Source organism: Rhinoderma darwinii, chromosome 3 (genome assembly GCF_050947455.1).
Source record: "Rhinoderma darwinii isolate aRhiDar2 chromosome 3, aRhiDar2.hap1, whole genome shotgun sequence".
Classification (NCBI taxonomy): domain Eukaryota; kingdom Metazoa; phylum Chordata; class Amphibia; order Anura; family Rhinodermatidae; genus Rhinoderma; species Rhinoderma darwinii.
The window spans coordinates 186,701,516-186,728,801 of NC_134689.1; the positions used below are offsets into that span (position 1 = coordinate 186,701,516).

At 41.6% G+C, this 27,286-nt stretch overlaps 1 protein-coding gene across 1 annotated transcript in view; it reads left to right on the top strand.

Annotated features, from left to right (window-relative positions):
• Window positions 1-27,286, top strand: part of CPED1 (cadherin like and PC-esterase domain containing 1) — a 328,476-nt gene that overhangs the window by 282,265 nt on the left and 18,925 nt on the right. Inside the window, exons 17-19 of the mRNA XM_075857143.1 lie at window positions 281-417; window positions 25,379-25,599; window positions 26,694-26,795. Of these exons, the coding sequence (XP_075713258.1) occupies window positions 281-417; window positions 25,379-25,599; window positions 26,694-26,795 (460 nt within the window). The remainder of the gene's footprint in view (window positions 1-280; window positions 418-25,378; window positions 25,600-26,693; window positions 26,796-27,286) is intronic.

Genomic DNA, 27,286 nt, shown 5'->3' on the forward strand with positions numbered 1-27,286 from the left:
TGAAAAGTGTTTTTGCACTTTACCTTGCCCCAGATGTGACACAAAAATGTTAAAAAGAATCCATTCTATGAAACTTGTGGAGCATTGATTTACTCATAAAAGACCAAAAGTCATCTAGCCATTGTAAAGGTATCTTGACTAAATCAAAACACCCTTTATAATACAAGTGCTTATAGCTATCTGTAGAATAGAATGAGAATGAAAAATTATATGGCAATGTAGAATAATCAATGATCATAATAAGCAATCCTTGTATAACTGAGTTATGTATTTTGTGTAGGTCATTGGTTGGTCCCTTGTTTGAGTTGCTCAGACAACCGGACATGTGACTGGCGGGCAATCTCTTGGCAGCCGTACCAATGTTACCATCCAGTGTTACGGAATAATGAGCTACAGCAGTGTCTGACGGGTAGAAAGGTATTGTATATTACTTATATTTTTTTATAGTAGGTGTTTTGTGTTTACAATATAGTATAAAAAAATAAGACGATTGATAATACTAATGATACTAGCTTTCCATATAAATGTGTAATATCATATTTTTTTTATGACTAGAAATGTCCTCCGATTAAACATGACCAGTGATCATCTACAATATTAAAATGGTTTTGAGAGTATGTAAAACATTTGACTATAACCACAAACTCCCAGATGTAAATATCTTGCCTGCTTCTGTTTCATGGGATAAATTATTTTATTTGGTTTGTTAAAGATTGGTTTTGTCTGGTGAATATATACAAAAAAGTCATATGATAAAACAAAATTGCAAGATAGACCTTTAACCCCTTCCCGACATTTGACGTATCCATACGCCAAAATCGGGTAGGGCAAGTATGGAACGGGCTCACGGAGTGAACCCGCTCCATGCGATGCCGGTGTCAGCTGTATGTTACAGCCGACACTTCAGAGTAACGCTATTAGGGTATGTTCACACGGCAGCGTCCGTAACGGCCGAAATTACGGGGCTGTTTCCAGGAGAAAACAGCCCCGTCATTTCAGCCGTAACGGCATGTGCAGGCGCTTGAACGCCGCGTCCATTACGGACATAACTGGAGCTGGTATTCCATGGAGTCCATGGGAAACGGCTCCATTTACGTCTGAAAAAGTGACATGACACTTCTTTGGCGCGGGCGTCTATTTACGCGTCGTCTTTTGACATCGACGCGTAAATATACGCCTCGTGTGAACAGACAAACGTCAGCCCATTGCTTTCAATGGGCAGATGTTTGCCAACACTATCGAGGCGCATTTTCGGACGTAAATCGAGGCGTAAAACGCCCGAATTACGTCCGTAAATAAGCCGTGTGAACATACCCTTACCGTCTCTGGCAGTGATCAAAACAATGCATGTACCCCAAAATGGTATCACTAAAAACTGCAGCTTATCCTACAAAAAATAAGCCCTCATACCACTTAATCGACGGAAAAATAAAAAAGTTATGGCTCTCGGAATTTGGCGACACAAAATAAATTAGATTTTTTACACTTAGGTTTTTTCACAGTAATCGTATTGACCCACAGAATAAAGTTAACATGTTGTTTTAATTGCACAGTAAGAACGAAGCGCACAAAACAATGGAGGAATTGCTGTTTTTTCCTGTTTCCTAGTACATTATATGGCACAATTAATGGTGCTATGAAAAACTACAACTCGTCCCGCAAAAATTAAGCCCTCATAGGACTATATCGACGGAAAAATAAAAAAAGTTATGGCTTTTGGAAGGTGGGGAGGAAAAAACGAAAATGAAAATCTGAAAAATGGCTGTGGCGGGAAGGGGTTAAACAGCAAGGCCAATGTTAAAGAGGCTCTGTCACCAGATTTTGCAACCCCTATCTGCTATTGCAGCAGATCGGCGCTGCAATGTAGATTACAGTAACGTTTTTATTTTTAAAAAACAAGCATTTTTGGCCAAGTTATGACCATTTTCGTATTTATGCAAATGAGGCTTGCTAAAGTCCAACTGGACGTGTTTAAAGTAAAAGTCCAACTGGGCGTGTATTATGTGTGTACATCGGGGCGTGTTTACTACTTTTACTAGCTGGGCGTTCTGACGAGAAGTATCATCCACTTCTCTTCAGAACGCCCAGCTTCTGGCAGTGCAGACACAGCGTGTTCTCGAGAGATCACGCTGTGTCGTCACTCACTTCCTGCCCCAGGTCCTGCATCGTGTCGGACCAGCGAGGACACATCGGCACCAGAGGCTACAGTTGATTCTGCATCAGCGTTTGCAGGTAAGTCGATGTAGCTACTTACCTGCAAACGCTGATGCTGCTGCAGAATCAACTGTAGCCTCTGGTGCCGATGTGGCCGACACGATGCAGGACCTGGGGCAGGAAGTGAGTGACGTCACAGCGTGATCTCTCGAGAACACGCTGTGTGTCTGCACTGCCAGAAGCTGGGTGTTAACGAACAGAAGTGGATGATGCTGATTCGTCAGCATCATACACTCCCATTCCTAACGCCCAGCTAGTAAAAGAAGTAAAAACGCCCCGATGTAACACACACAATACACGCCCAGTTGTACTTTTACTGTAAACACGCCCAGTTGTACTTTTACTGTAAACACGCCCAGTTGTACTTTTGTAAGCCTCATTTGCATAAATACAAAAATGGTCATAACTTGGCCAAAAATGCTCGTTTTTTTAAAATAAAAACGTTACTGTAATCTACATTGCAGTGCCTATCTGCTGCAATAGCAGATAGGGGTTGCAAAATCTGGTGACAGAGCCTCTTTAAGTCTTTCCCTGAAGTAGCACTTAACCCGAGTCCACATGCTGCAGACTTTTTCTGTTGCGCATTTTAATGTCAATCTACAATAAAATTTGCATGTGTTGCATGTGGATTTTGGTGCAGATTTCATCCTATGTATTTCAAAGGGTGAAATCTGCTGTGAAAATCTGTAACAAATCCAGAACATAATTGACATGCTGCAGATCAGAAATCCCATAGCATGCCCTCAATTCCGCAAGGATTTTTTCAACTACATGTGGATGGGGCTTTTAGACAACTTTTACGCTGAATGTTAAGCTAGCCTTAGAAGGCCAATAGGATACTACCTTCCCCTACCAATGCACATTGTAAATCATAGGCATCTCTCTTAGATATAAACAAGACAAACATTTTTTCTTTACATCTTATGAGGCAGCCCATAAGTAAAGAAACTACAAATTAAGAAGACGATCTACTAGAAAGTTATTTATCTTGCTGTCAATTACAATTTATTCACTAGAACCCAGACGACTCCTTAACTCAGTGGTTCCCAACCGGGGGGGGCGCGGTACCCTGGGGTGCCCTGAGAACCTTCCAGGGGTGCCACGGCACTCCTCTGAGCCACTGCCATGGCCGTGCTTTCTGAGATTTTTCTGCAGCCCCCTTGTAGATAGCACCCCCACCTCCTTAGATGGCACCCCCCTCCTTCCTGTACATATCGCTACAGGAGAAACCTCTGACGTCACTGTCCATAAGTGGACTGAAACGTCAGGGGCTTCTCCTGGAGTGGAATCCCCGGTCACAGCCACGGCAATGCTGTGAACAGGGATTCCGCTTCAGGAGTTGCCCCTGATGTCACTCTCCATATATGGACAGAGACATCAAGCGCTCCGTCCAGGAGCGGAATCCCTGGCCACATGGGATTACACTCTTTCAGGGAGCTACAGTGGCGCTATGTACAGGAAGGGGGAGGGGGGGCTCTCTACAAGGGGTCTGTGTGGCACCACCTACAAGGGGGCTTCGTGGCACTATCTAGAAGGGGGCTTCGTGGCACTATCTAGAAGGGGGCTTTGTGGCACTATCTACAGGGGTGTGTGGCACTACCTACAAGGGAGCTGTGTGGCACTACCTACAAGGGGGCTGTATGGCACTGCCTACAAAGGGGCTGTGTGGCACTACCTACAAGGGGGCTCTGTGGCACTACCTACAAGGGGGCTCTGTGGCACTAACTACAGGGGGATGTGTGGCACTACCTACAGGGGCGCTGTGTGGCACTACCTACAGGGGGGCTGTGTGGCACTACCTGCAAGGGGGCTTTGTGGCACTACCCACAAGTGGGCTGTGTGGCACTACCTACAAGGGGGCTGTGTGTCACTACCTACAGGGGGCTGTGTGGCACTACCTACAAGGGGGCTGTGTGGCACTACCCACAAGGGGGCTGTACATGTACTTTTTTGAGACATGGAATCCAAATTGGTAATGTCAAAAAGTCAATATTTGGACCTTATCTTTTAACCCCTTAACGACCAGTGTATAGTGTTTTTACATCGGCCATTCAGGGTAGTTCTTCTGAAGCGACGCGTTTCCACGTCGGCACTTCAGAAGAACTTTCCCCACGTCGTGCGGGGTACTGCTGAAGCCCGGGCTGTTAGTAACTCTGGAATTCCCTGACATCGCTGTCCACATATGAACAGCGATGTCTGGGGCTTTCCCAGAGCCAGAGTCCCGTGCAGAGCGCTAGTACAGGCTCTGCTCCGGGACTCTGTGAAATTCCCTGACATCGGTGTCCATGTTTGGACACACGATGTCTGGTGCTTCCCCAGAGCCGTAGTCCCGTGCAGAGCGCTAGTATCGGCTCTGCTCCGGGACTCTGTGGAATTCCCTGACATCGTTGCCCATATATGGACAGTGTGTCAGGGTTTTCCCCTGAGCGGAGTCCAGAGCAGAGCGCCAGTACAGGCTCTGCTCCGGGACTCTGTGGAATTCCCTGACATCGCTGTCCATATATGGACAGTGTGTCAGGGTCTTCCCCAGAACGGAGACCCGGGCAGAGCGCTAGTATCGGTTCTGCTATGGGACTCTGTGGCATTCCCTGACATCGGTGTCCATGTTTGGACACACGATGTCTGGGGCTTCCCCACAGCAAGAGTCCCAGTGATGTCAGGAGCACAGCTAGAGTCGCAGGAAGAGCCTACTAGCGCTCTTTCTGGGACTCCAGCTCTGGGGTGGCCCCTGACATCTCTGTCCATATATGGACAGTGATGTCTGTAGCAGAGGTGGAATCCAAGGCAGAGTGCTAGAAGTGGCTCTGCTCCGGTACTCCAGCTCTGGGCAAGCCCCTGACATCACTGTGGCAGCATCTGCGGAGGGCACTGTGGCAGCATCTGTGAAGGGCACTGTGGCAGCATCTGCGGTGGGCACTGTGGCAGCATCTACGGAGGGCATTGTGGCAGCATCTACGGAGGGCACTGTGACTGCATCTACAGAGGGCACTGTGGCAGTATCTACAGAGGGCACTGTGGCAGCATCTACGAAGGGCACTGTGGCAGCATCTACGGAGGGAACTGTGGCAGCATCTACAGAGGACACTGTGGCAGCATCTACAGAGGGCACTGTGGCAGTATGTACAGAGGACACTGTGGCATTATCTAGGGGTGTGTTGCATTATCTACAGAGGGCACTGTGGCATTATCTACAGAGGGCACTGTGGCAGCATCTACAGAGGGCACTGTGGCAGCATCCACAAAGGGCACTGTGGCAGCATCCACAAAGGGCACTGCGGCAGCATCCACAGAGGGCACTGCGGCAGCATCCACAGAGGGCAAAGCGGCAGCATCCACAGAGGGCACTGCGGCAGCATCCACCGAGGACACTGTGGCACTATCTAAAAAGGGACTGCCCAATCTTGACATGTGTGTCTGTATTATTATAGTAATATATTATTATTATTATTATTATTATTATTTTTATTATTCTTATAGAAATATAGTGTTATAGTAGTTCAAATAACTAATTGATTAACAATAATTTTGTATTGTATCAAATTTGAAAGTAATGCGGCCCGTCAACTTCCCATTTTTTCTATATGTGGCCCACTTACCCGGCCGAGCTTGAGACCCCTGCTATAGAGTTTCACTGATTTCTACCATGTACATTGCCGCAATACTGATGGATTCCATTGATAGCATGTTTTTTTAACATCTTTTGTTGTGGTAAATTGTGCTTTGCTCTAGGTGTGATTTCAAGGGACAAAATAGAAAATGCTTGAAATAACTTTTTGTAATGGAAAAGGTCTAGGTGTGTTCACAAGTGAGAAATTTGTACCACAAATTTCCGCGACTGTCCCATCTTTTCAGCACATGCTGCAGAAACCACCCTGTTCATATGTAAGAAACAGATTTTCAGTTGTAGAAATTTCTGCAACAAAATCAGCCGATTGTGAATTTACTTTCAGGCCCCATGCACACGACTGTAAAGATTTTTACTGTCCGCTAATATGGATTTGCAAATATGGATGCACATTCGTAGCCGTTCACAATTGCGGAAGCGCCCATAGAATTCTATGGGCAAGTCCGTGCCAAAATTGTAGACAAGAATATGACATGTTCTATATTTTGCGGATCATTTCTACGGCCCCGACACACATCCGTAAATATACGTAAAGGTGTCCATGGCCTGTAGAAATTAATGGGTCTGAAATTTCATCTGTAATTACCTGATTTGTAATTATGGATGAAAACTACGCTCACCACAAATACTCCAGCTAAACTATATGTGACTAAGGCCTCAGAATGAATATGCTACAGTTGTAAGAAAAAGTAAGTGAACCCCTTGGAATTACCTGGAGTGCTACAGTGATTAGTAATAAAATGTTGTCTGATTGTTATCTATGTCACAATTATAGTCATGCACAATCTAACTGAACTAATAACACACATAATTGTGCTGTTCATGTCTTTTATTGATCCACAGTGCATGGGAGGAAAGTAAGTGAACCTCTGTTTTAATAACCTCTCCAACAGCTAATTGGCAAAATATTTTTCCAATTAAGGAAATGAGATTTGAAGTGTGGGTTTCACCGTTGCTTTAAAGGCACACAAAGCCTGGTTACTGACAAATCTGTTCTGGCTAGTGTAAACCACATGTAGAGGCAAGTAAAGCTGGAGAAAAGGCTACAAAAGCACTGCTTAAAGGAACAGTGTCATCACAATTTTTTTTTTATATGTTAAAGATGTTAGTGCTTTATTAAAAACGTTTATATTTATTTGTGTGTTTGTGTTTTACTTTTTCTTATTTTTACACTTTTTCTTCCCTATGGGGGCTGCCATTTTTTGTTCCATTTCTGTATGTGTCGATTAACGACACATACAGACATGGAATACGGCAGCCACAGTCCCATAGGGACTGCGAACGGCTCCCGTCCCATTCACTTGTGTGTACGGCGTCTGTGTGGGAACTGCGCATGCGCCGCTCCCACACAGTCCAATTTGAAATTGGCGCCGTCCGGCGCCATTTTCCTGTGGACCGGAAGTCGCGGCCGGACAGTAATATTACTACTTCCGGTCGCGGCTTCCGGACTTGTGCACTTGGACCAGCGGCAGCAGACGGAGCGGACGGGCCGGAGGGAGCCGCGGCGGCAGGAGCAGGTAAGAGATTTCAATGTATGTTCGTGTTTGTGTGTGTTTACTACTGTATGTAAACCTACTACACTGTGTGTTAGCTCAAAAAATGGCGACACACAGTGTAGGAGGTTACACCGTTCAAACCCCTCGTTTATCCCGGCACTAGCCAGGATAAAGGAGGGGGGGGATGCTGAGAGCTCACTAGAGCGAGGGCTTTTTACCCAATTTTTCAATGCTGCAATTTTGGGAATAGCTCCATCTAGTGACCAGAAATGGAAAATATTATAAATTAGAATTAATTTATAATATTTCCTGACTCGTGAAAAAAATAAAAAAAATTTGAACAATGTTTAATCACCCACACACTAAATGTTTAATTAAAAAAAAAAAAAAACATGTTTTTCTGGCAACACATTCCCTTTAAGATCTGGCTGTACATTTCAGGGTTAGAGAAATTGTCTACAAATCGAGAAAATTCAGGACTCTAGCTACTCTCCCTAGCATTGTACATCCTGCTAAGATCACTCAAAGAGCACAATGGGCAATCCTGAAAGAGGTGAGAGAATCTAAGGGTAACAGCAAAAGACCTACTGAAAAGGACAAAAACTACTGTTCATGTATCTACTATTAGAAACACTGAACAAGAATGGTGTTCATGGCAGGACACCACGAAGGAATCCACTGCTGTCCATAAAAAATTGCGGTCCATCTCAAATTTGACTAAGAGCATCTGGATGTTCCACAATGCTTCTTGGAAAGTGTTCTATGGACAGAGGGGACAAAAGTGAAACTTTTTAGCACAAATGCACAAAGCTGTGTTTGGAGGAAAAAGAACGATGCACACCAACACCAAAACCTCATTCCAGCTATGAAGCATGGTGGAGGGGCTTCACTATTGCCTCAGGGCCTGGATGCCTTGTAGTCAATGAGGGAACAAGCTATCAAAACATTTTACATGAGAATATAAGGACAGCAGTCCATGACCTCAAGCTGAAGAGACGTTGGGTGATACAACAATGACAAAGACCCAAAGCACATAAGTAAAATAACTAAAGAATAGTTGAAAAAGATGAAGATTTGTGTTTTGGAATGGCCAAGTCAGAGTCCTGAGCTTTATACTATGGAGATGCTGTGGCATGACCAGAAGAGGATGTACACACAAGGCATCCCAGAAATATTGAACTGAAACACATCAGCAGGGAGGAATGGTCCAAAATTCCTCCTCAACATTTTGCAAATCTTATCTGCAGCTACAGGAAACGTTGGTGGAGGTAATTTCTAAAGCAGGATCTATAGGTTATTAAATTCAAGAGTTCACCTACTTTTTCCTCCCTGCACTTTAGATGTTCAATAACAGACATGAACAGTACAATTGTTTGTGTGTTATTAGTTTAGTTACATTGTGTTTGTCTATAATTATGGGTTCAACAACAAGCAGACTGCATCTTTTTTAGTAATCAAAACAGAAATCCAGGTAATTCCAAAGGGTTTACTTATTTTTTTCTTACAATTGTAAATAATGAAGAGGTATAGAATGAAAAATGATATCGCTTGTTTTTGTTCAAAGTTACAGTACTTTCATTTAATTAATACATTCCATGATACTTGAAATCAATAGCAGATCCATATTCACCCAAAACAATTGAAATTTCATGTAACCTGCAGTATCTGGGAAAGATAGTGTTAAATAAATCAAGTTGGTTGCTCTTAACATCTGATTTTCAGGGTTGTGGTATCATAACATTAAATGTTTAACTCTTTCATATTTCTCAGAGGCAGTCTAAAATATAAGCGTAGTTTTATTATGCAAATAGATTCCACTTTCTAGAAGCTGGTTAATGAACCACATGTGCTTATGTTTATCAAAGAAACTTAAAATCAAGATGCAAAAATGAATCAGTGAAACTTAAAACCTAATGTGCATTGATCCAAACCAAGTACTAGGCAGATCAGATAACATGTATTAGTAAATAACAATGCTTCCTAGGAACAGTCCGCTTCATTAGTTGCATTTCCGTAAAAACCCATTATTTTTTCCTTTGATTTGTATATCATAGCCTCGTACATCATAGCCTCGAGAAAACATGAAATAATTTCATACAATTGATATATCTTCAATTCTACTCCTTGGGATAGATAGATAGATTAGATAGATAGATAGATAGATAGATAGATAGATAGATAGATAGATAGATAGATAGATAGATAGATAGATAGATAGATAGATAGATAGATAGATAGATAGATAGATAGATAGATAGATAGATAGATAGATAGATAGATAGATAGATAGATAGTCTATCTATCTAACAGTTGGATAGACAAATCAGACCCCTTCACTTTTTTCACATTTTGTTATGTTACATCCTTATTCTAAAATGGATCATATAATTTTTTTCTCATAAAAAAAATTTGTACATATACATTCAAAATAAAAACTGCTGCTAGAAAAAGTAAGTGAACACTATGGAATTACGTGGATTTCTGCATTAATTACTAATAAAATGTGGTCTGATTATTATCAGTCACAATTATAGACAAACACAATCTAACAAAACTAATAACACACAAACAGTTGTACTGTTCATGTCTTTTATTGAGAGCATTGAGTAAAATATCCACAGTGCAGGAAGTAAAAGTAAGAGCACCCTGTGTTAATAACTTTTCCAAAAGCTAGTTGGCAAAAGGTGTTTCAATTAGAGAGAGGAGATTTAAAGTTTTTACAAGTGCTCTGACCATTAATTAAAGGCATACAAAGCCTGGTTACTGACAAATCTATTCTTCTCAAGAAAGATTGGTTAGTGTGAATTATGCCTCAAGGCAAACAAGTTTCAGAAGACTTGTTATAGAGACGCATGTAGCTGGAAAAGGCTACAAAACAATTGCTAAAGAACTGAGTGCTCTACATCACCACACGCCACCAACCAATCTAATAAGTCTAGTATAAATTCACATGCAACAGCCTATATGCTGTTCTGTGTTAAACTACCATTCAAAAACACCTAACAAAAGAACACACAGAAAACCAGCTAATAAATAAATCACAAATCTTTATTAATCATCAATACATAACAAAGTAACATTTAGAAAAGCACACATTACCCAAGATAGATGAATCCCCCCCCCCCCCCCCCACTGACTAGCAATAAAACCACAAAATAGTCCAACAGGGTGTAAATGCAAATAGTGCAAAAAATATGGTTAACCATATTGAAACATATACAGAGCAGGTACTAGACTCCAAATTGATGCATCAAAAAATGGAAACAACCAAATAGAGTATAGAGAGGCATATAGACCAAGTCAATAAGGAGATTCAACCCCTACACGTGTATCACACTTCGCTTCTTCTAGGGGCCACAGTTAGACAAATTGTCTACATATGGAGAAAATTCAGGACTGTATCTACTCTTCCTAGGAATTAAGGGTAAAGATCACTCCAAGTGCATAACAGGCAATTTTAAAAGATGTCAGAAAGAATCAAAGAGTAACAGCAAAAGACCTACTGAAAACTGTAATGAAGGGGGTGGGGAAACAGACAAGTGAGCCCTAATCTACCCGCCACTCAGTCCCTGTCTACTTGCAACGACCCGCCCTAGGCGACGGGGTACAACTGGGCGACGGTCCCTATGCTCAATAAGTGCACGACAGACAAACAGACAAGGGTACACAGAAGCTAAGGGAAATGGGGCAGTTGCCCACGACAACACCGTGAGCAACAAGAGTAGTGAACGAGCCGAGTCAAACCAGGAGTGTACGAGGTACCAAACGCAGAGCAGGAGAGTAGTGAACAAGCCGAGTCAAACCAGGAGTGTACGAGGTACCAAACGCAGAGCAGGAGAGTAGTCAGTAAGCCAGGGTCAGTATGAAGCAGGGACAAATAGTTCAAGAAGCTGCAGCAGGGCCAGGAAACCAAACGAGAAGAATCACAAGCAAGGAGGAACAGGAAAGGCAGGTATAAATAGACAGAGGGCGGGAGCTAGCTCCGTCTGGCCAGGCTGTGATAGGCTCTCCCACTCCTAAGACTGCCATCCTGAGTGGTGGAAGATGGAGTCAGTCTCACAGACATAGAAGAAGGTGCAGACTGATTACCTATGGGCGTTGACACAGAAGCTGTGCCTGGCAGATCCTTTACAAAGACTCTACAGATTGCAAAAAACTTCTGAACATGAAAGGTGTTCATAAGAGGAGACCACGAAAGAGGCTGCTGCTGTCCAAAAAAACATTGCAGCATGTCTCAAATTTGCCAGAGACCACCTGGATGTGCCACTTTGCTTCTGGGAAAATGTTCTATAGATAGATAAATCAAAGTGGAGCTTTTTCGCAAAATGCACAACACTACGTTTGGAGGAAAACTAATACTACACGCCAACATCAAAACCTCATCCCAACTGTGAAGCATGGTGGAGGGAGCATCATTTGGGGTTGCTTTGTTGCCTCATTGCCTAGATGCCTTGAGATCATTTAGAGAACAATGAATTCAAGGTGTATTAAAATATTTTACAGGGAAATGCAACGGCAGCAGTCCCAGCATGACCTCAAGCTGAAGACACGTTGGGTGATGCAACAAGACAATGACCAAAGGCAAAAAAATAATTTAAAAGGATTCCTGACGTTAATCCTATCAAGATGCTGTGGCATGACCTGAAGAGGACTGTGCATGCAAAGGCATCCCAGAAATATTGATGAACTGAAACACATTTGCAAGGAAGAATGGCCCAAAATTCCTCCTCAACATTGTGCAAATCTTATTTGCAGATATAAGAAATGTTTGGTGGAGGTGATTGCTGCTAAAGGGGGATCTACAGATTATTAAATTCAAGGGTTCACTTACTTTTTCTCCCTGCACTGTGAATATTTACTTAATGTGCTCCATAAAAGACATGAACAGTACAACTGTTTTTATGTTATTAGTTTAGTTAGATTGTGTTTGTCTATAAATGTGACTTAGATAACAATTAGACCACATCTTTTTTAGTAATGCATGCAGAAATCCAGGTAATTCTGACTTACTTTTTCTCGCAACTGTATTCAGAACCTTTCCTCTGTACTCTGTTCCATTCTTCACTGTAGACACTATCAAGATTTGTCAAGTTGGATTGGGAGCATCGATGCACAGCTATTTTAATGCTCTCTCGTGAGATGTTCGATGGAATTTAAGTCGGGATCCTGGTTAGGTCACTCAGAAATAATCACAGATTTGTCTCAAAGCCAATTTTGCGTTGTCTTGGCTGTGTGCTTGTTGGAATGTGAATATTTGCCCCAGTTTGAGTTTCTATCACGGATCTCTCTGTACTTTGCTACACTCATCTCTCCACTTATCCTTACCAGTATCCCAGTTCATGCAAATGAAAAACATCCCCACAGAATAATGTTGACACCATGGTTCACCTTAGGGTTGGTTTGGCATTGTGATGAGCAGTGCCTGATTGATGTCTGGCATTGAGGCCAAATAGTTAAATCTTAGTTTCATCAGAGGATCTTGTTTCTCATGGTCTCAGAGTCCTCAACCCCTTTATTGACATGTCATGTACAGTTACATCGCTGCAGTTAGGTACTTAACGCAACAGCGCGTAACTGTACGTGACAGTGATGAAGCGGGCTCAGAAGCTGAGCCAGTGCCATCATCAGAGGGTGTCAGCTGTATATTACTGCTGTAAGACCAAGACCATATCTAGCCTCTGATTCTGCAGATTAACCCCTTAGATACATCGATCAAAAGCGATCGCTGCATTTAGGTGGTTTCTAGCACATCGGCACCCCCGCAACACGATCGCGGGGGTGCCAATGGTTGCTATGGCAACTGGAGGCCTAACAATAGCCTCCTGTTCTGCCAAGTACGGAAGCCTTTTAGGCCCCGCCTGGAGGCAAGGCCTAGATGACTTGCTGAAAGGGTCAAGAAGATAGAGCAGGCTCAGAAGCTGAGCCTGCGCCATCAGCCGCGGGTGTCAGCTGTATGTTACAGCTGACACCCTGCTGTAGCGGCCAGGACCAGAGCTAGCCTCCGATCCGGCTAATTAACCCCTTAGATACAGTGATCTAAAGCTATCGCTGCATCTAGGTGGTTGCTAGCAATTGGCACCCCCACAACGCAATCACAGGGGTGCCGATGGTTTCTATGGCGACCGGAGGCCTAACAATGGCCTCTTGGTCTACCAGCACAGAATCCTATTAGGCACCGCCAAGAGATGGAGCCTAATAGGCTTGCTGTCAGTGTATAACTGACAGCCCTAATACACTGCACTATAAAGGTAGTTCATGCCTTCAAGTCCCCTAGTGGGACAAAAAAAAAGTAAAAAATATAAAAATGTACAAATGTATAAAAATAATGTTTCGAGATACAAAAAAATAAACCGCCTTTTTTTCCCATAATAAGTATTTTATTATAGGAAAAAACTGTAAACAATAAAAACGTAAACAAAGTTGGTATCGCCGCGTCCGTAACGACCCAAACTATAAAAATATAATGTTATTTTTTCTGCACAGTGAACATTAAAAAATAAATAAAAAACAATTCCAGAATCGCTGTTTTTTGGTCACCACCCCTTTCAAAACATAGAATAAAAAGTGATTAAAAAGTCACATTTACCCCAAAATTGTACCAATAAAAACCATAGCCCATCCCGCAAAAAACAAGACCTTACACAGCTTTTTTGATGGAAAAACAAAAGTTATGTCTCTCAAAATATGGCGACATAAAAAATGTGATTTTATTGTGGAAACGCTGCAAAACATTAAAAAAAAATATATATATATATTGTATCGCCGTAATCATATCGACCCGCAGAATAAAGTAAAAATTTAATTTATAGCCTACAGTGAACACTGAAAAAAAACAAATGTCAGAATTGCTGGTTTTTGGTCATCTTGCTTGCTAAAAAAATAAATAAAAAGTAATCAAAAAGTCGCATGTACCCGAAAATGGTACCATTAAAAACTACAGATTGTCCCGCAAAAAAAAAGCTCTCACACAGCTCTGTTAGCAGAAAAAAAAAAGTTCTGGCTCACAGAATATGAAGTCACATTATGAGGATGTAAAGCCCGCGGTCAGTGACCGCCGGCGTTCCCTGCTCACCGGCAGCCGCAACCGTAGGGAGCGCACGCGCGCTCCTTCCCGGTCTCAAAGGGCCAGCACGCGCACCAGGAAAATCATCCCAAACCAATCCCAGCATACCCGGGATTTTAAAAGGAACCCTGCCCACTTCCACATTTCCTGAGCAATTTTGTGTGTAACCCTGTTTTGCCATGCAAAGGTTCCCAAGCGTTATCCAGTATCCTATATCCAGTGTCTGTGTTCTGTGTCATGTCTTGTGTCTGTGACGACTTCAGTGTCCGTGCCAAGTCAAGTGTCCATGCCAAGTCAAGTGTCTAGCGTCCGTGCCAAGTTAAGTGTTCAAGACGACTTCAGTGTTCATGTCCGGTTATCCGGCATAAGCCAGCTTCCTATAGTCTGGCACAAGCCTTCTTTCAATAGTCCGGTGCAAGCAAACTACTCAGATACTCTCGCCTAGTGTGTGTCACTTTCCGTTTGACCAGCTGCTACTCCGCTATGGCGGATTGGCCTAGTGGGTCCACATACCCCTCAGTCTTGATAGAAATCACAAAATGTGCAGAGTGTGTTTCAAAAACGGATAAGATTGGGCACCATTTATCAGTGCGACACTGACCACATATCTGTGGATTATTATTTATTTACCTCATTATTATACCACCTTATTATGCCCAGATGTACTCTGCCCAGCTTACATATGCACCCACATTATAAACTGAAATACTAGTAAAACCCCAAACGGAACTACTAGCAAGCAAAGTCTGCACTCCAAAAGCCAAATGGCGCTCCCTCCCTTCTGAACCCTACTGTGTGCCCAAACAGCAGTTTATGTCCACATATATGACATCGCCATACCGGGGAGAACCCGCTTAACAGTTTATGAGATATTTGTCTTCAGTGGCACAAACTGGGCACAAAATATTGGGCACTAAAATGTCATATCAGCAAGAAATTGCAATTTTCACTTTGCACCATCCGTTACGCATTAATTTCTATTAAAAAAAAACCAAAACCTGTGGGGTCAAAATGCTCACTACACCCCTTAATATGACTTAAGTGGTATAGTTTCCAAAATAGGGGTCACTACTTGGGGGTTTATTTTACTATTTGACCTACAATTTTGGGTCAATACTGTGAAAATCAAATGCGCATGGCGCTCTTTACTTCTGAGCTCTGTCATATGTCCAGGCAAATGATAAATGCCTTGAGGGGTGTAGTTTCCAAAATGGGGTCACTTCTTGGGGGCTTCCACTGTACTCTGGTACCTCCACAGGTTTTACAAATTTGACATGGTACCCAAAAACCTATCCAGCAAAATCTACATGCCAAATAGCGCTCCTTCATTTCTGAGCCCTGCCGTGTGTCCAAACAGCAGTTTAGGACCACATGTGGGGTATTACCGTACTCGCGAGAAATTGCTTTACAAGTTTTGGGCTTCTTTTTCTCTTATATTGCTTGTAAAAATGAAAAAAATGTAACATTTTAGTGGAAAAAATGTTCGTATTCATTTTCACGGCCTAATTTCAATAAATTGTGCAAAAAGACCTGTGGGGTCTAAATACTCACTATACCCCTAGATAGATTCCTTAAGGGGTGTATTTTCCCAAATGGGCTGACTTTTGGGGTGTTTTCACTGTTTTGGTCCCTCAGGGGCATTACCAATGCTACATGACACCCAAAAACCATTCCAGCTAAATTTGAGCTTTAACCCCTTAATGACCGGGCCTGAAAAGGTCTTAATGACCAGCTACATTTTTCAGTTTAAACCTCTCTGCATTTCAGCAGCCATAACTTTTTTTATTTTTTTCATTGACGTGGCCGTATGAGGCCTTGTATTATGCGGGAGAATTATATTTTTCATAGTTTGGAGGTAGAAAAAAAATATTTTTACGACGTGTATATAAGAAAAAGCGATTCTCTGCATCGTTTTCCTTGTTTATTTTTGTATCCCGTTCACGTTTCTTGCTAAATAACCTGTTAGATTAATTCCTCAGGTTATTACGCTCGTTTAGATACCTAATATGTGTAGGTTTTTTGTTTTTATTTAGTGTAGGAGCAATAAAATATATTTTATGCAAAATAATGACTTTTTTTTTTGGGACTTTTTTTAATCCCATTAAGGAATAACTTTATTTATAACTTTATTTTTTACTTAATATGTTAGCATACTCCTGTATGCTAATACATAATACTGTGTCACAGGCTGCTGTTAGGGCAGCACATAGTGTGCCCAAACAGCACTGAACAGATAGCCCTGGGGTCCTTTGTAGGTCCCCAGGGCTGACTGCAGAGGGATTCCCCGGTGTTTGATAACGTCACCGGGTTTCCGATGAGGATATCAAAGCGGGGAGTTCCCTTTTGATCTTGCCGCGGTCACGGCCCTCTGCGATCAAAGGGATAAACAGCTGGGGTCCGAATATTTTCTGACCCCGGCTGTATTCAGCAGGCTGCTCTAAGATCAGGAGCTGTAAGTTACAGCTCCTGCTTAGAGGATGAGCGCTCACAGGAGCGCACATCAGCCTCTTCTACAGTGACGCCAAAAGATGTCGCTGTAGACTAAGGGCATGCAATGCCGGTCGTTAAGGAGTTAAAAGTCAAATGGTGTTCCTTTTCTTCTGAGCCCTGCCGTGTGTCCAAATAGCAGTTTATGACCACATATGGGGTATTGCCGTAATCGGGAAAAATAGCTTTTCAAATGTTGAGGTGCTTATTCTCCTGTATTCCTTGTAAAAATTGAAAAAATGCAGATTTTTAATTTCTCGACCTAATTCCACTAAATTCAGCAAAAAAACATATGGGGTCAAAATTCTCCCTATACTCCTCAATAAATTCTTTCAAGGGTGTAGTTTCCCAAATGGGTTCGCTTTTAGGAGGTTTCCACTGTTTTGGTACCTCAGGGGCTTTGCAAACTTGACATGGCGCTGAAAACCATGGCAGCAAAATTTTAGCTCCAAAGGCCATATGGTGCTCCTTCCCTTCTAAGCCCTGCCGTGTGTCCAAACGGCAGTTTATTACCACATATGGGGTATTGTCATAATTGGGAGAAATAGCTTTTCAAATGTTGGGGTACTTTTTCTCATTTATGCCTTGTAAAAATTGAAAATGTTTGCATGTTATTGGAACAAAATGTAGATTTTCATTTTCACGGCCTAATTCCACTAAATTCAGCAAAAAACCTGTGGGGTCAAAATGCTCACTATTCCCCTTGATAAATTCCATGAGGGGTGTAGTTTGACAAATGGTGTCTTTTTGGGGATGTTTCCACTATTCTGGCACCACGAGACCCAGGGCCGTAGCTAAAGGCTTATGGGCCCGATGCAAAAGTTCATCTTGGGCCCCTCCCAATCTTCTCATGGCCGATGGCCCATAGCTTTCAGCTTCATCGCTGGGTCTCCTAAGTGACCCAACGATGCAGCACTAGTAGCCAGGGATGTCACTAAGGTCTTAAAACGTCAGGGGAAATAGCCAAAACATATGTTTCCCCCCCAAAAAAAAAGTGTGTGCGTGTGTGTGTATATGTGTATATAGGAGACAGCATATCTATAGCACTAAGACACTATAGCTATGGATAGGATTAGATACATTGGCTAACCAGACAGTATCACATATGATAGGATTAGATATAGGGCCCAGGTCGCTGACATTGCGGCTCCAGCGCTGGACCCAGGGAAGGTAAGTATAATAATTGCTTTGCTTTTTATGTGTTACTATTTTTTTTTTTTGTGTTTGTGTTTTTTACAGGTTCTGATGTTGGACTACTTCGGATTCGAGGACTACTTTGATGACACAGTTTTTTTTATTCTCAATAAAATAATTAACGAGGGTTGTGTGTTTTTTTTTAATTTCAATAAAATATTTTTTCTATGTCCTTATAGTTTTTTGAAAACATTTTATTGCTACCTCCTTAGTAAAGGCCGCTGGCTGATTGACAGCGTCCATTACTAAGACGGGGCTTAATATTAGTCGGTAAAGCCCTAACACTAACCCCCATTATTACCCCGGTACCCACCGCCACCAGGGGTACCGGGAAGAGCCGTGTACAATCCAGTAGTGATGGTCAGGTAATGCTAGCCTGCTGCTGCTGCTGCTGCTGCTGCTGATGTGTTGTATCTGGCTGGTTATGAAAAATGGGGAAACCTCACATCGTTCTTTCCAATTATTATTAGAATTTTTTTTTAAATGACGTGGGGTCCCCCCCCATTTTTCATAACCAGACAGATACAACACAGCAGCCGCAGCCTAGCATTACCAGGGAATGAAGGACCACTGTGTTTGGCCTTTCTCAGCCTAATAATACCAGCCTGCGGCCGCTCCAGGTCAGGACCGTCACTACAGATGGTCGGGTAGTGGATCGTACCCGGCTCTTCCCAGCACCCCAGGTGGCGGTGGGTACTGGGGTAATAATGGGGGGGTTAGTGTTTGCACTGGCTAACACTAAGCCCCGCCTTAGTAATGGACGCTGTCAACCAGCCAGCGGCCATTACTAAGGCGGTAGTAATAAAGATTTTAAAAAATACAGACATCCTATTATTATTTATTGAAATAAAATAAAAAAAACACAAGAAAGACCCTCGTTAAACATTTTATTGATAATAAAAAAAGCCATTATCGAAGTAGTCCTCGAATCCAACGTAGTCCAATGACGGAATCTGTAAAAAAAAACACAAACACATAAAAAAAACACACTAGTAACACATGTGGTTATGTGGTAGGCTTAGACACAGGGCCCATGTGTGATACTGTCTGTTGGATCCTATATCAAAGCCTACCACACGGTAGGCTTACATACAGGGTCCAGCAGACAGTAATCGTATACAGTATAAGATTACTGTCTGCTGGAGCCTTGTATCTAAGCCTCCCATGTGGTAGGCTTAGATACAGGGCCCATGTGTGATACTGTCCCCTTCATTTCCCTTACTTGCTCACACTGTGAATCGCCAACACGTCCGCGTCGGCAATTCACAGTGTGAGCAAGTGTCTAGAATGAAGGGGAAGTAGGTACGAGCGGTGCGGCTCCTTCAAAACAGCTGATTGGTGGGGGTCACAGGAGTCAGCCCCCAATCTATCAGCTTCAGCAGACAGTAATAATAAACTTACCCTCCTCTTCGGCCGCGGCGGAGGTCCTGACTCCATCCAGCGTCGGGATATTTGTTCGCAGCGCACAGAGTGGTGACATCATGCGCTTCTCATAGCATTGTGATGTCAGGACCACCGCTGCGCTCCGTAATGAGGAGGGAAAGTACTGTCAGTTACTATAGTAACAGGGGCCATGTAGTTTATTACATATGCCCCAGTTACTATAGGAACTTTTTATAGATATGGTGCAGGGGGGGGCGGCGCGAGCCCCCCTTTCTTCAGATCCCGGTCGCAATTGCTATAGTTACGTCACTGACGAGACCCCTACAAAAACTTTTATGGGGCCTAAAATATATTCTAATAAAAAGGAGGCCCCAAAATCCAATCCGTGCTCCTTTTGGACCCGGTGTTTCAGTCCAGTAACACACTAGGGCCAAATATGAGACATTTATAAATACTGCTGAATCTGGGAAATAAATATTGACTTGCATTTCTCTGGTATAACTTTCTGTCTTACAAAAAATAATGGATGAAAACGTATTTTCTGCAAAAAAAAAATTAATTTGTAAATTTCACCTCCACTTTGCTTTAGTTCCTATGAAACGCTTAAAGGGTAAAAAAAAAAACTTTCTAAATGCTATTTTTAATACTTTGAAGGGTGCTGTTTATAAAATGGGGTGATTTACAGGGTGTTTCTAATATATAGGGCCCTCAAAACTACTTCAGAACTGACCTGGTCCCTAAGAAAAAGGCTTTTGACATTTTTTTGAAAATGTGAGAAATTGCTGCTGAAGTTCTAAGCCTTGTAACGTCCTAGAAAAATAAAAGGATGTTCAAAAAACAATGCCAACCATAAAGTAGACATATAGGAAATGGTAACAAGCAACTAATTTGTATGGTTTTACTATCTGTCTTACAAGAATATACATTTAAATCTATAAAAATGCACATTTTTGCAAATTTTCTCTAAATTGTGGTGTTTTTCACAAATTAAGGGTATGTTCACACGATGAGAGGCATTTACGTGTGAAAAGACAGACTGTTAACAGCTGCCTCGTTTCACACGTAAATGCTCCTCCTCGCATTTTGCGAGCCGTCTGAGATGCTCGTAAATCTTGAGCTGTGCTACATAGAGTTCAATGAAGAACAGCTCAAATTACGTGGCAAAGAAGTTCCCTGCAATTCTTTGCCGAGGCAGTCCATTTACGCGTCGTCGTTTGACAGCTGTCAAACGACGACGCGTAAATTACAGGTCGTCTGCACAATACGTCGGCAAACCCATTCAAATGAATGGGCAGATGTTTGCCGACGTATTGTAGCCCTATTTTCAGGCGTAAAACGAGGCATAATACGCCTCGTTAACGCCTGAAAATAGGTTGTGTGTACCCAGCCTTACACTAAATGTATCAAACAAATTTTAACACTAACTTAAAGTACAATGTGTCACAAGAAAGCAATCTCTGAATGGCTTAAAAAAATAAAAGCATTCCATAGTTATTACCACTTAAAGTGACACATGTCCGATTTGAAAAAATTTGCCTAGTTCATAAGGTGCAAACTTCTTCCATTTACAAATGATGAAGGCTACTGTGTTCTACGAAACCTTCACTGCTGCAGCAATTTTTTATACCCTTCTCCAGATCTGTACCATGACACAATCCTGTCTCAAAGATCTACAGGTAGTTTCTTTGACTAAATGGCTTTGTTTTTTCTCTGACATGAACTGTCAAATGTGGGACCTTATATAAACTTGAGGGCCTTTCCAAATCATGCCCAATTAATTGAATTTACCAGAGGTAAACTCTAGTTAAGTTGTAGAAACATCTCAAGGCTGATCAGTGGAAACAGGATGCACTCAAGCTCAACTTTGAGTGTTATAGCAAAGGGTCTGTATACTTATGTGAAGGTGACTGTAAAGGGAAGTGTCCCTGTTTGTGTATATATATATATATATATATATATATATATACATATATAATATGTATGTGTATATGTAATACATATAATGTATCATGAGCCAGGGCTGTAACAACGACAGCCCTGGTCATGAATATGGTTATAAAACAAAGCAGGACAATTAGCATTGCCCTGCTTTGTTTGGAAACGATGGAGACAGGAGATAGTAAGATCTCCTGACTCCATTTCAAATCTCCCGAGCGCGCGGTATTACACGCGAGTGCGGGATACATTATCACCATGCCAACCCATGCTAGCCCATGCTAGCCGGGGCGAGCGCCACTCGTCCCCCACTGCGAGCGTACCGGCAGGGTTAAATAGCCCTGCGTCGGTACGCTCAGTAGCTGAATCTAGCTGGAGCTAGCTGGGTCCGGCCACGACACCTCCAACAACCTGCTACGGCTCCTGCCTCTGCTCCCATGTTCCACCAACGACACGCTAAGTATCAGTGTAGCTATGGCTACACTTTAAACTCTCCTTGTCATTCCCTGTTAACCCTTGCTTGCCCTATCCCTGAGTAATCCTTGCTGCCCCTAAGTTAACCCTTGCTTCCCTGAGTCCCTGAGTTAACCCCCACTCTCCCTGAGTAACCCTTGCTTCCCTGAGTAACCCTTGGTGCCCCTGCTGTCCCTGAAGTTCCCTGAGTTAACCCCTTGCTGAACCCTGTTTACCCTTGCTGCCCTAAGTACCCTGCAGTGACCCTTGACCTGCACATCCCCAGGTACACAGAAACCCATTCCCCTTGTTCCTCCTTATCCCGTATTAATGCTTAGTGTATAGGGAAAGTTATATTAGGAGGGAGTGGGACAGAGATAGTGAGCGTGTGAGAATTACAAGTAACTTATGTGTATTGTGTTGTAACGTAACTGTATTCATTTGTATGTTTAGGTAAGTGGGTGGCCGTATAATTAGGATTGTGATACCATGTTTATACTGTACTGTGATTAGTTACTGTATTTTATATATGAGTGATTACTGTATGTTAATAAATATTATCTTTATTTACTATACGGTCTTATTCCCATGAGTAGCAGCAAAAGCAATTAGATCGACGTTAGTATAAGGAAAAGGTAGGGTAACTAGGCATAACCCTAGTGACTCTGATTATAAAGGAGGTAGTAATAGTGGGTGACACTAACCAGTGAATCCCGTTATTACCCCACCCCCTTTAACAGTGACCATCAATCCAAAGATGAATGGAAAAGAAAAAGCGGCAACTCACTATCTGCTCATAAATGTCCATAGACAAGGGGTAAGGGAGTATGATCCCAGTGGGCAACAGCCAGTTTCGTGTAACAACACTTTCTCTGGCCCGATCACCAGGTGATATTTCAGTTTTTTATTTCTAATAATTTTTTCTACACAGATGATTTCACTTTGTCATTATGGGGTATTAGAAAGAAAATGTAATAACCATTATAGAATAAGGATGTAATGTAATAAAATGTGGAAAGCGTAACAAAAGTGAAGGGGCCTGAATACTTTGTGAATGCAGTAGATAGATGGATGGATGGATAGATAGATAGATAGATAGATAGATAGATAGATAGATAGATAGATAGATAGATAGATAGATATACATACAACCGTTCAAAAGTTTGGGGTCACCCAGACAATTTTGTGTTTTCCATGAAAACTCACACTTATATTTATCAAATGAGTTGCAAAATGACTAGAAAATATAGTCAAGACATTGACAAGGTTAGAAATAATGATTTTTATTTCAAATAATAATTTTCTCCTTCAAAATTTGCTTTCGTGAAAGAATGCTCCATTTGCAGCAATTACAGCATTGCAGACCTTTGGCATTCTAACTGTTAATTTGCTGAGGTAATCGGGAGAAATTTCACCCCATGCTTGCAGAAGCCCCTCCCACAAGTTGGATTGGCTTGATGGGCACTTCCTGCGTACCATACGGTCAAGCTGCTCCCACAACAGCTCTATGGGGTTGAGATCTGGTGACTGCGCTGGTCACTCCATTACAGATAGAATACCAGCTGCCTGCTTCTTCCCTAAATAGTTCTTGCATAATTTGGAGGTGTGCTTGGGGTCATTGTCCTGTTGTAGGATGAAATTAGCTCCAAACAAGCGCTGTCCACAGGGTATGGCATGGCGTTGCAAAATGGAGTGATAGCCTTCCTTATTCAAAATCCCTTTTACCTTGTACAAATCTTCCACTTTACCAGCACCAAAGCAACCCCAGACCATCACATTACCTCCACCATGCTTGACAGATGGTGTCAGGCACTCTTCCAGCATCTTTTCAGTTGTTCTGCGTCTCACAAATGTTCTTCTGTGTGATGCAAACACCTCAAACTTCGATTCCCGGAGTCGCCTCTTCACTGTAGACGTTGACACTGGCGTTTTGCGGGTACTATTTAATGAAGCTGCCAGTTGAGGACCTGTGAGGCGTCTATTTCTCAAACGAGAGATTCTAATGTACTTGTCTTGTTGTTCAGTTGTGCAGCGGAGCCTCCCACTTCTCTTTCTACTCTGGTTAGAGCCTGTTTGTTCTGTCCTCTGAAGGCAGTAGTACACACCGTTGTAGAAATCTTCAGTTTCTTGGCAATTTCTCGCATGGAATAGCCTTCATTTCTAAGAACAAGAATAGACTGTCGAGTTTCACATGAAAGCTCTCTTTTTCTAGCCATTTTGAGAGTTTAATCGAACCCACAAATGTAATGCTCCAGATTCTCAACTAGCTCAAAGGAAGGTCAGTTTTATAGCTCCTCTAAACAGCAAAACTGTTTACAGCGGTGGTAACATAATTGCACAAGGGTTTTCAAGTGTTTTCTAATCATCCATTAGCCTTCTAACACAGTTAGCAAACACAATGTACAATTAGAACACTGGAGTGATGGTTGCTGGAAATGGGCCTCTATACACCTATGTAGATATTGCATTAAAAACCAGACGTTTGCAGCTAGAATAGTCATTTAGCACATTAACAATGTATAGAGTGTATTTCTAATTAATTTAATGTTATCTTCATTGAAAAAAACTGTGCTTTTCTTTCAAAAATAAGGAAATTTCTAAGTGATCCTAAACTTTTGAACGGTAGTGTATATCTACGGTATACTCACATACACATTTCTTTGGCTTCAAACCATTACATTATAAGGATTGTAAGGCTTCATTCACGCATATGTGGTTTTGTCACAGTTATTTGTTTTTGGTGCAGTTTTGACACAGTTGTGGTATCCCCTTTCGGTTAGTGGAGAAAAACTGCCACTAAAGCCACAAAATGCCACTTTAGTTTAAGAAAAATGGCAACGTCCCTAGAAACGTACAGGTTTTTTTTCCATATTCAGTGAATAAGCATTGATAAAACCTTAAGGTCCCATTACACAGCCAATAATCATCTGAATGAGCATTCCTACGAATACTCATTCCCGATTATTGGCCCATGTAAACAGGACAGCGATCACCCGACAAACGTTCAAACGCGTCAGCATAAAACCGAATCCAGCGTAGAGGATCCACTTCTCTGAGAAACGTTATGTTCACACAGTGTGTTTTCAATAGTTTTTCGGGCCGTAAACATCCCGACAAATGGCTGAAAAATCGGAAGCAGAACGCCTCCAAACATCTGCCCGTTGATTTCAATGGGAAAAATGGCGTTCTGTTCCGACGGCCGCGAAAAAGAAGTGCATGTAACTTCTTCAGCTGTTTTTTGAGAATGTTTTTTATAGACTCTAAAGAAAAAAAACAAACAAAAACGGCCGTAAAAAACGCAGCTAAAAACGCGAGTATGATTAAAAAACGTCTGAAAATCAGGAGTTGTTTTCCCTTGGAACCAGCTCTGTATTTTCAGACGTTTTTTATTTTGTGTGTGCACATAACCTAACAGAGTGGCCTAATGCATCTACATTACTTATGTATAACTTACTCTGCCTGTGCAGTTATAAATACATTGTGGCAAATCATGGTTAATGACACATACTGCTGTTTTTTAATTACCAGATAATATTTATTGGAGATTCCACAAACCGAGGAATGATGAATTATCTGATGGAGAGAGTAAATGGAAGCCTACAAGAGTGGGAGAAGACTCATGACATGAAACTTTATAGTAACATAAATAGTGGAAAGACCAGTATTAGTTACTGCTACTATCCACAGTTTTGGATTGACATTAGAAAACGACCCACCTTTGGAGAAGCACTGGTACAGCTCATTGAAAGGTAGAGACTTTAAAGGATCACATTTTATAAAGGATAGTATTTATTTATTTAATGTTGCCTATATAGCGCCAACATATTCTGCAGCGCTTTACAGATATTTTCAGTCTCTGTCCCCAACAAAGCTCACAATATAAATTCCCTATCTCATATACACACACAGTGGCCCAAATTTACTAATACTATCTAAAAGTTAGACAGCATAAACTTAGAACAGGCAGTCGCAGAATGCCCCAAATTTATCACAGTGGTTCATATTGCATTATAATTTTGGCGCATCTTGCATGACCTGTTAGACACATTTCTCTTCCTTATATTACTTTTTATTTGGCTTATTTTGTGGCCGAATTTCGTGGCAGTTTGTTGGATCATTTTCGGTGTACATTCTCACACATTAAGTTACGCCCCTTTCTGGCAAACCCCACCCTTTCCTAGGTAAGCAACACCCCTTTTCTGAAAACTTTTAGAAAGTGTCTAGTGAGATGCAAACATCAAAATTGCGCCAAACTGCACCAGAGTTTTGTGAATTTTTCAACACTTTCTAGACCCAGACACCGCAATACAATTTCCCAAATGTTTTTGGAGTGTTGGAAACCAGGGTAACCAGAGTAAACCCGAGGAAAACATACAACTTCATGCAGATGTTGTCCTTTGTCGGATTAAAACCCAGAAACCCAGTTCTGCAAGGCAACAGTGTTAACCACAAAACCATTGTGTATACTGCACAGAATCCACTTTATGACGTCATATCATAATATATATTCCAAAACTATTACAATATAAAATGGTGACACAAAGAATATAAAGTTATCATTATACAATTATTAAAAACTTTATTTACATATAAACAGGAATCCCCATTAACCAACCTTCATTTCTTTATTTTTTTTTCTATTCAAATGTTTTTCACAAGCAAAGCAATGTAATAAAATATAAGGAGACAATATGAGTATTATCATACTAGAATACACAGCCAGAAATGTCGAGGTTACCATCAACAATAGTCAATAAAATAATCTATCCATACACCAATTGTAAGTTGATGGCATTCACTGTATACTGCACTAAAAGTAACTGACTTTTATTCTTATCTATAGATCACGTCCTCTTCAGAACACAAATCAGACCATACTTGTCGTAGGTGGGGTACAATGGCTCAACTCGGATCATCTGCAGATTATACAAAAAGTGCTGAAGAGGTAACACAAATCAGATTTCTGTTAAAGGGTAAAATGGACTTATGTTTATGTCAATCGTCATAGTGGGCTTTAAAGTTATGGTAATTGTAAAAAAGCTAAAAAATACTTAATTGTTAGAAGATACTACAATCTTAACCTTTACTTGCATTTATAGAGAGAAAAAAATGGAAAACGAAATGATAATAATAATTATATCACATAATTATAAACATAACAGTATGTATGGAATCTGTGCACATAGTGTCAAACATTTACTCTAGGGCTATGTTCACACGCTTAACAAAAAACGGCTGAAAATACAGAGCTATTTTCAAGGGAAAACAGCCTCTGATTCTCAGCCGTTTTTTAAGCAACTTGCATTTTTTACGGCCGTTTTTGGAGCTATTTTTCTATTGAGGCAATGAAAAATGGCTCCAAAAATGGCTCAAGAAGTGACATGCACTTCATTTAACGAGGCGTTTTTTTTACGTGGCCGCTTTTAAATACGGCCG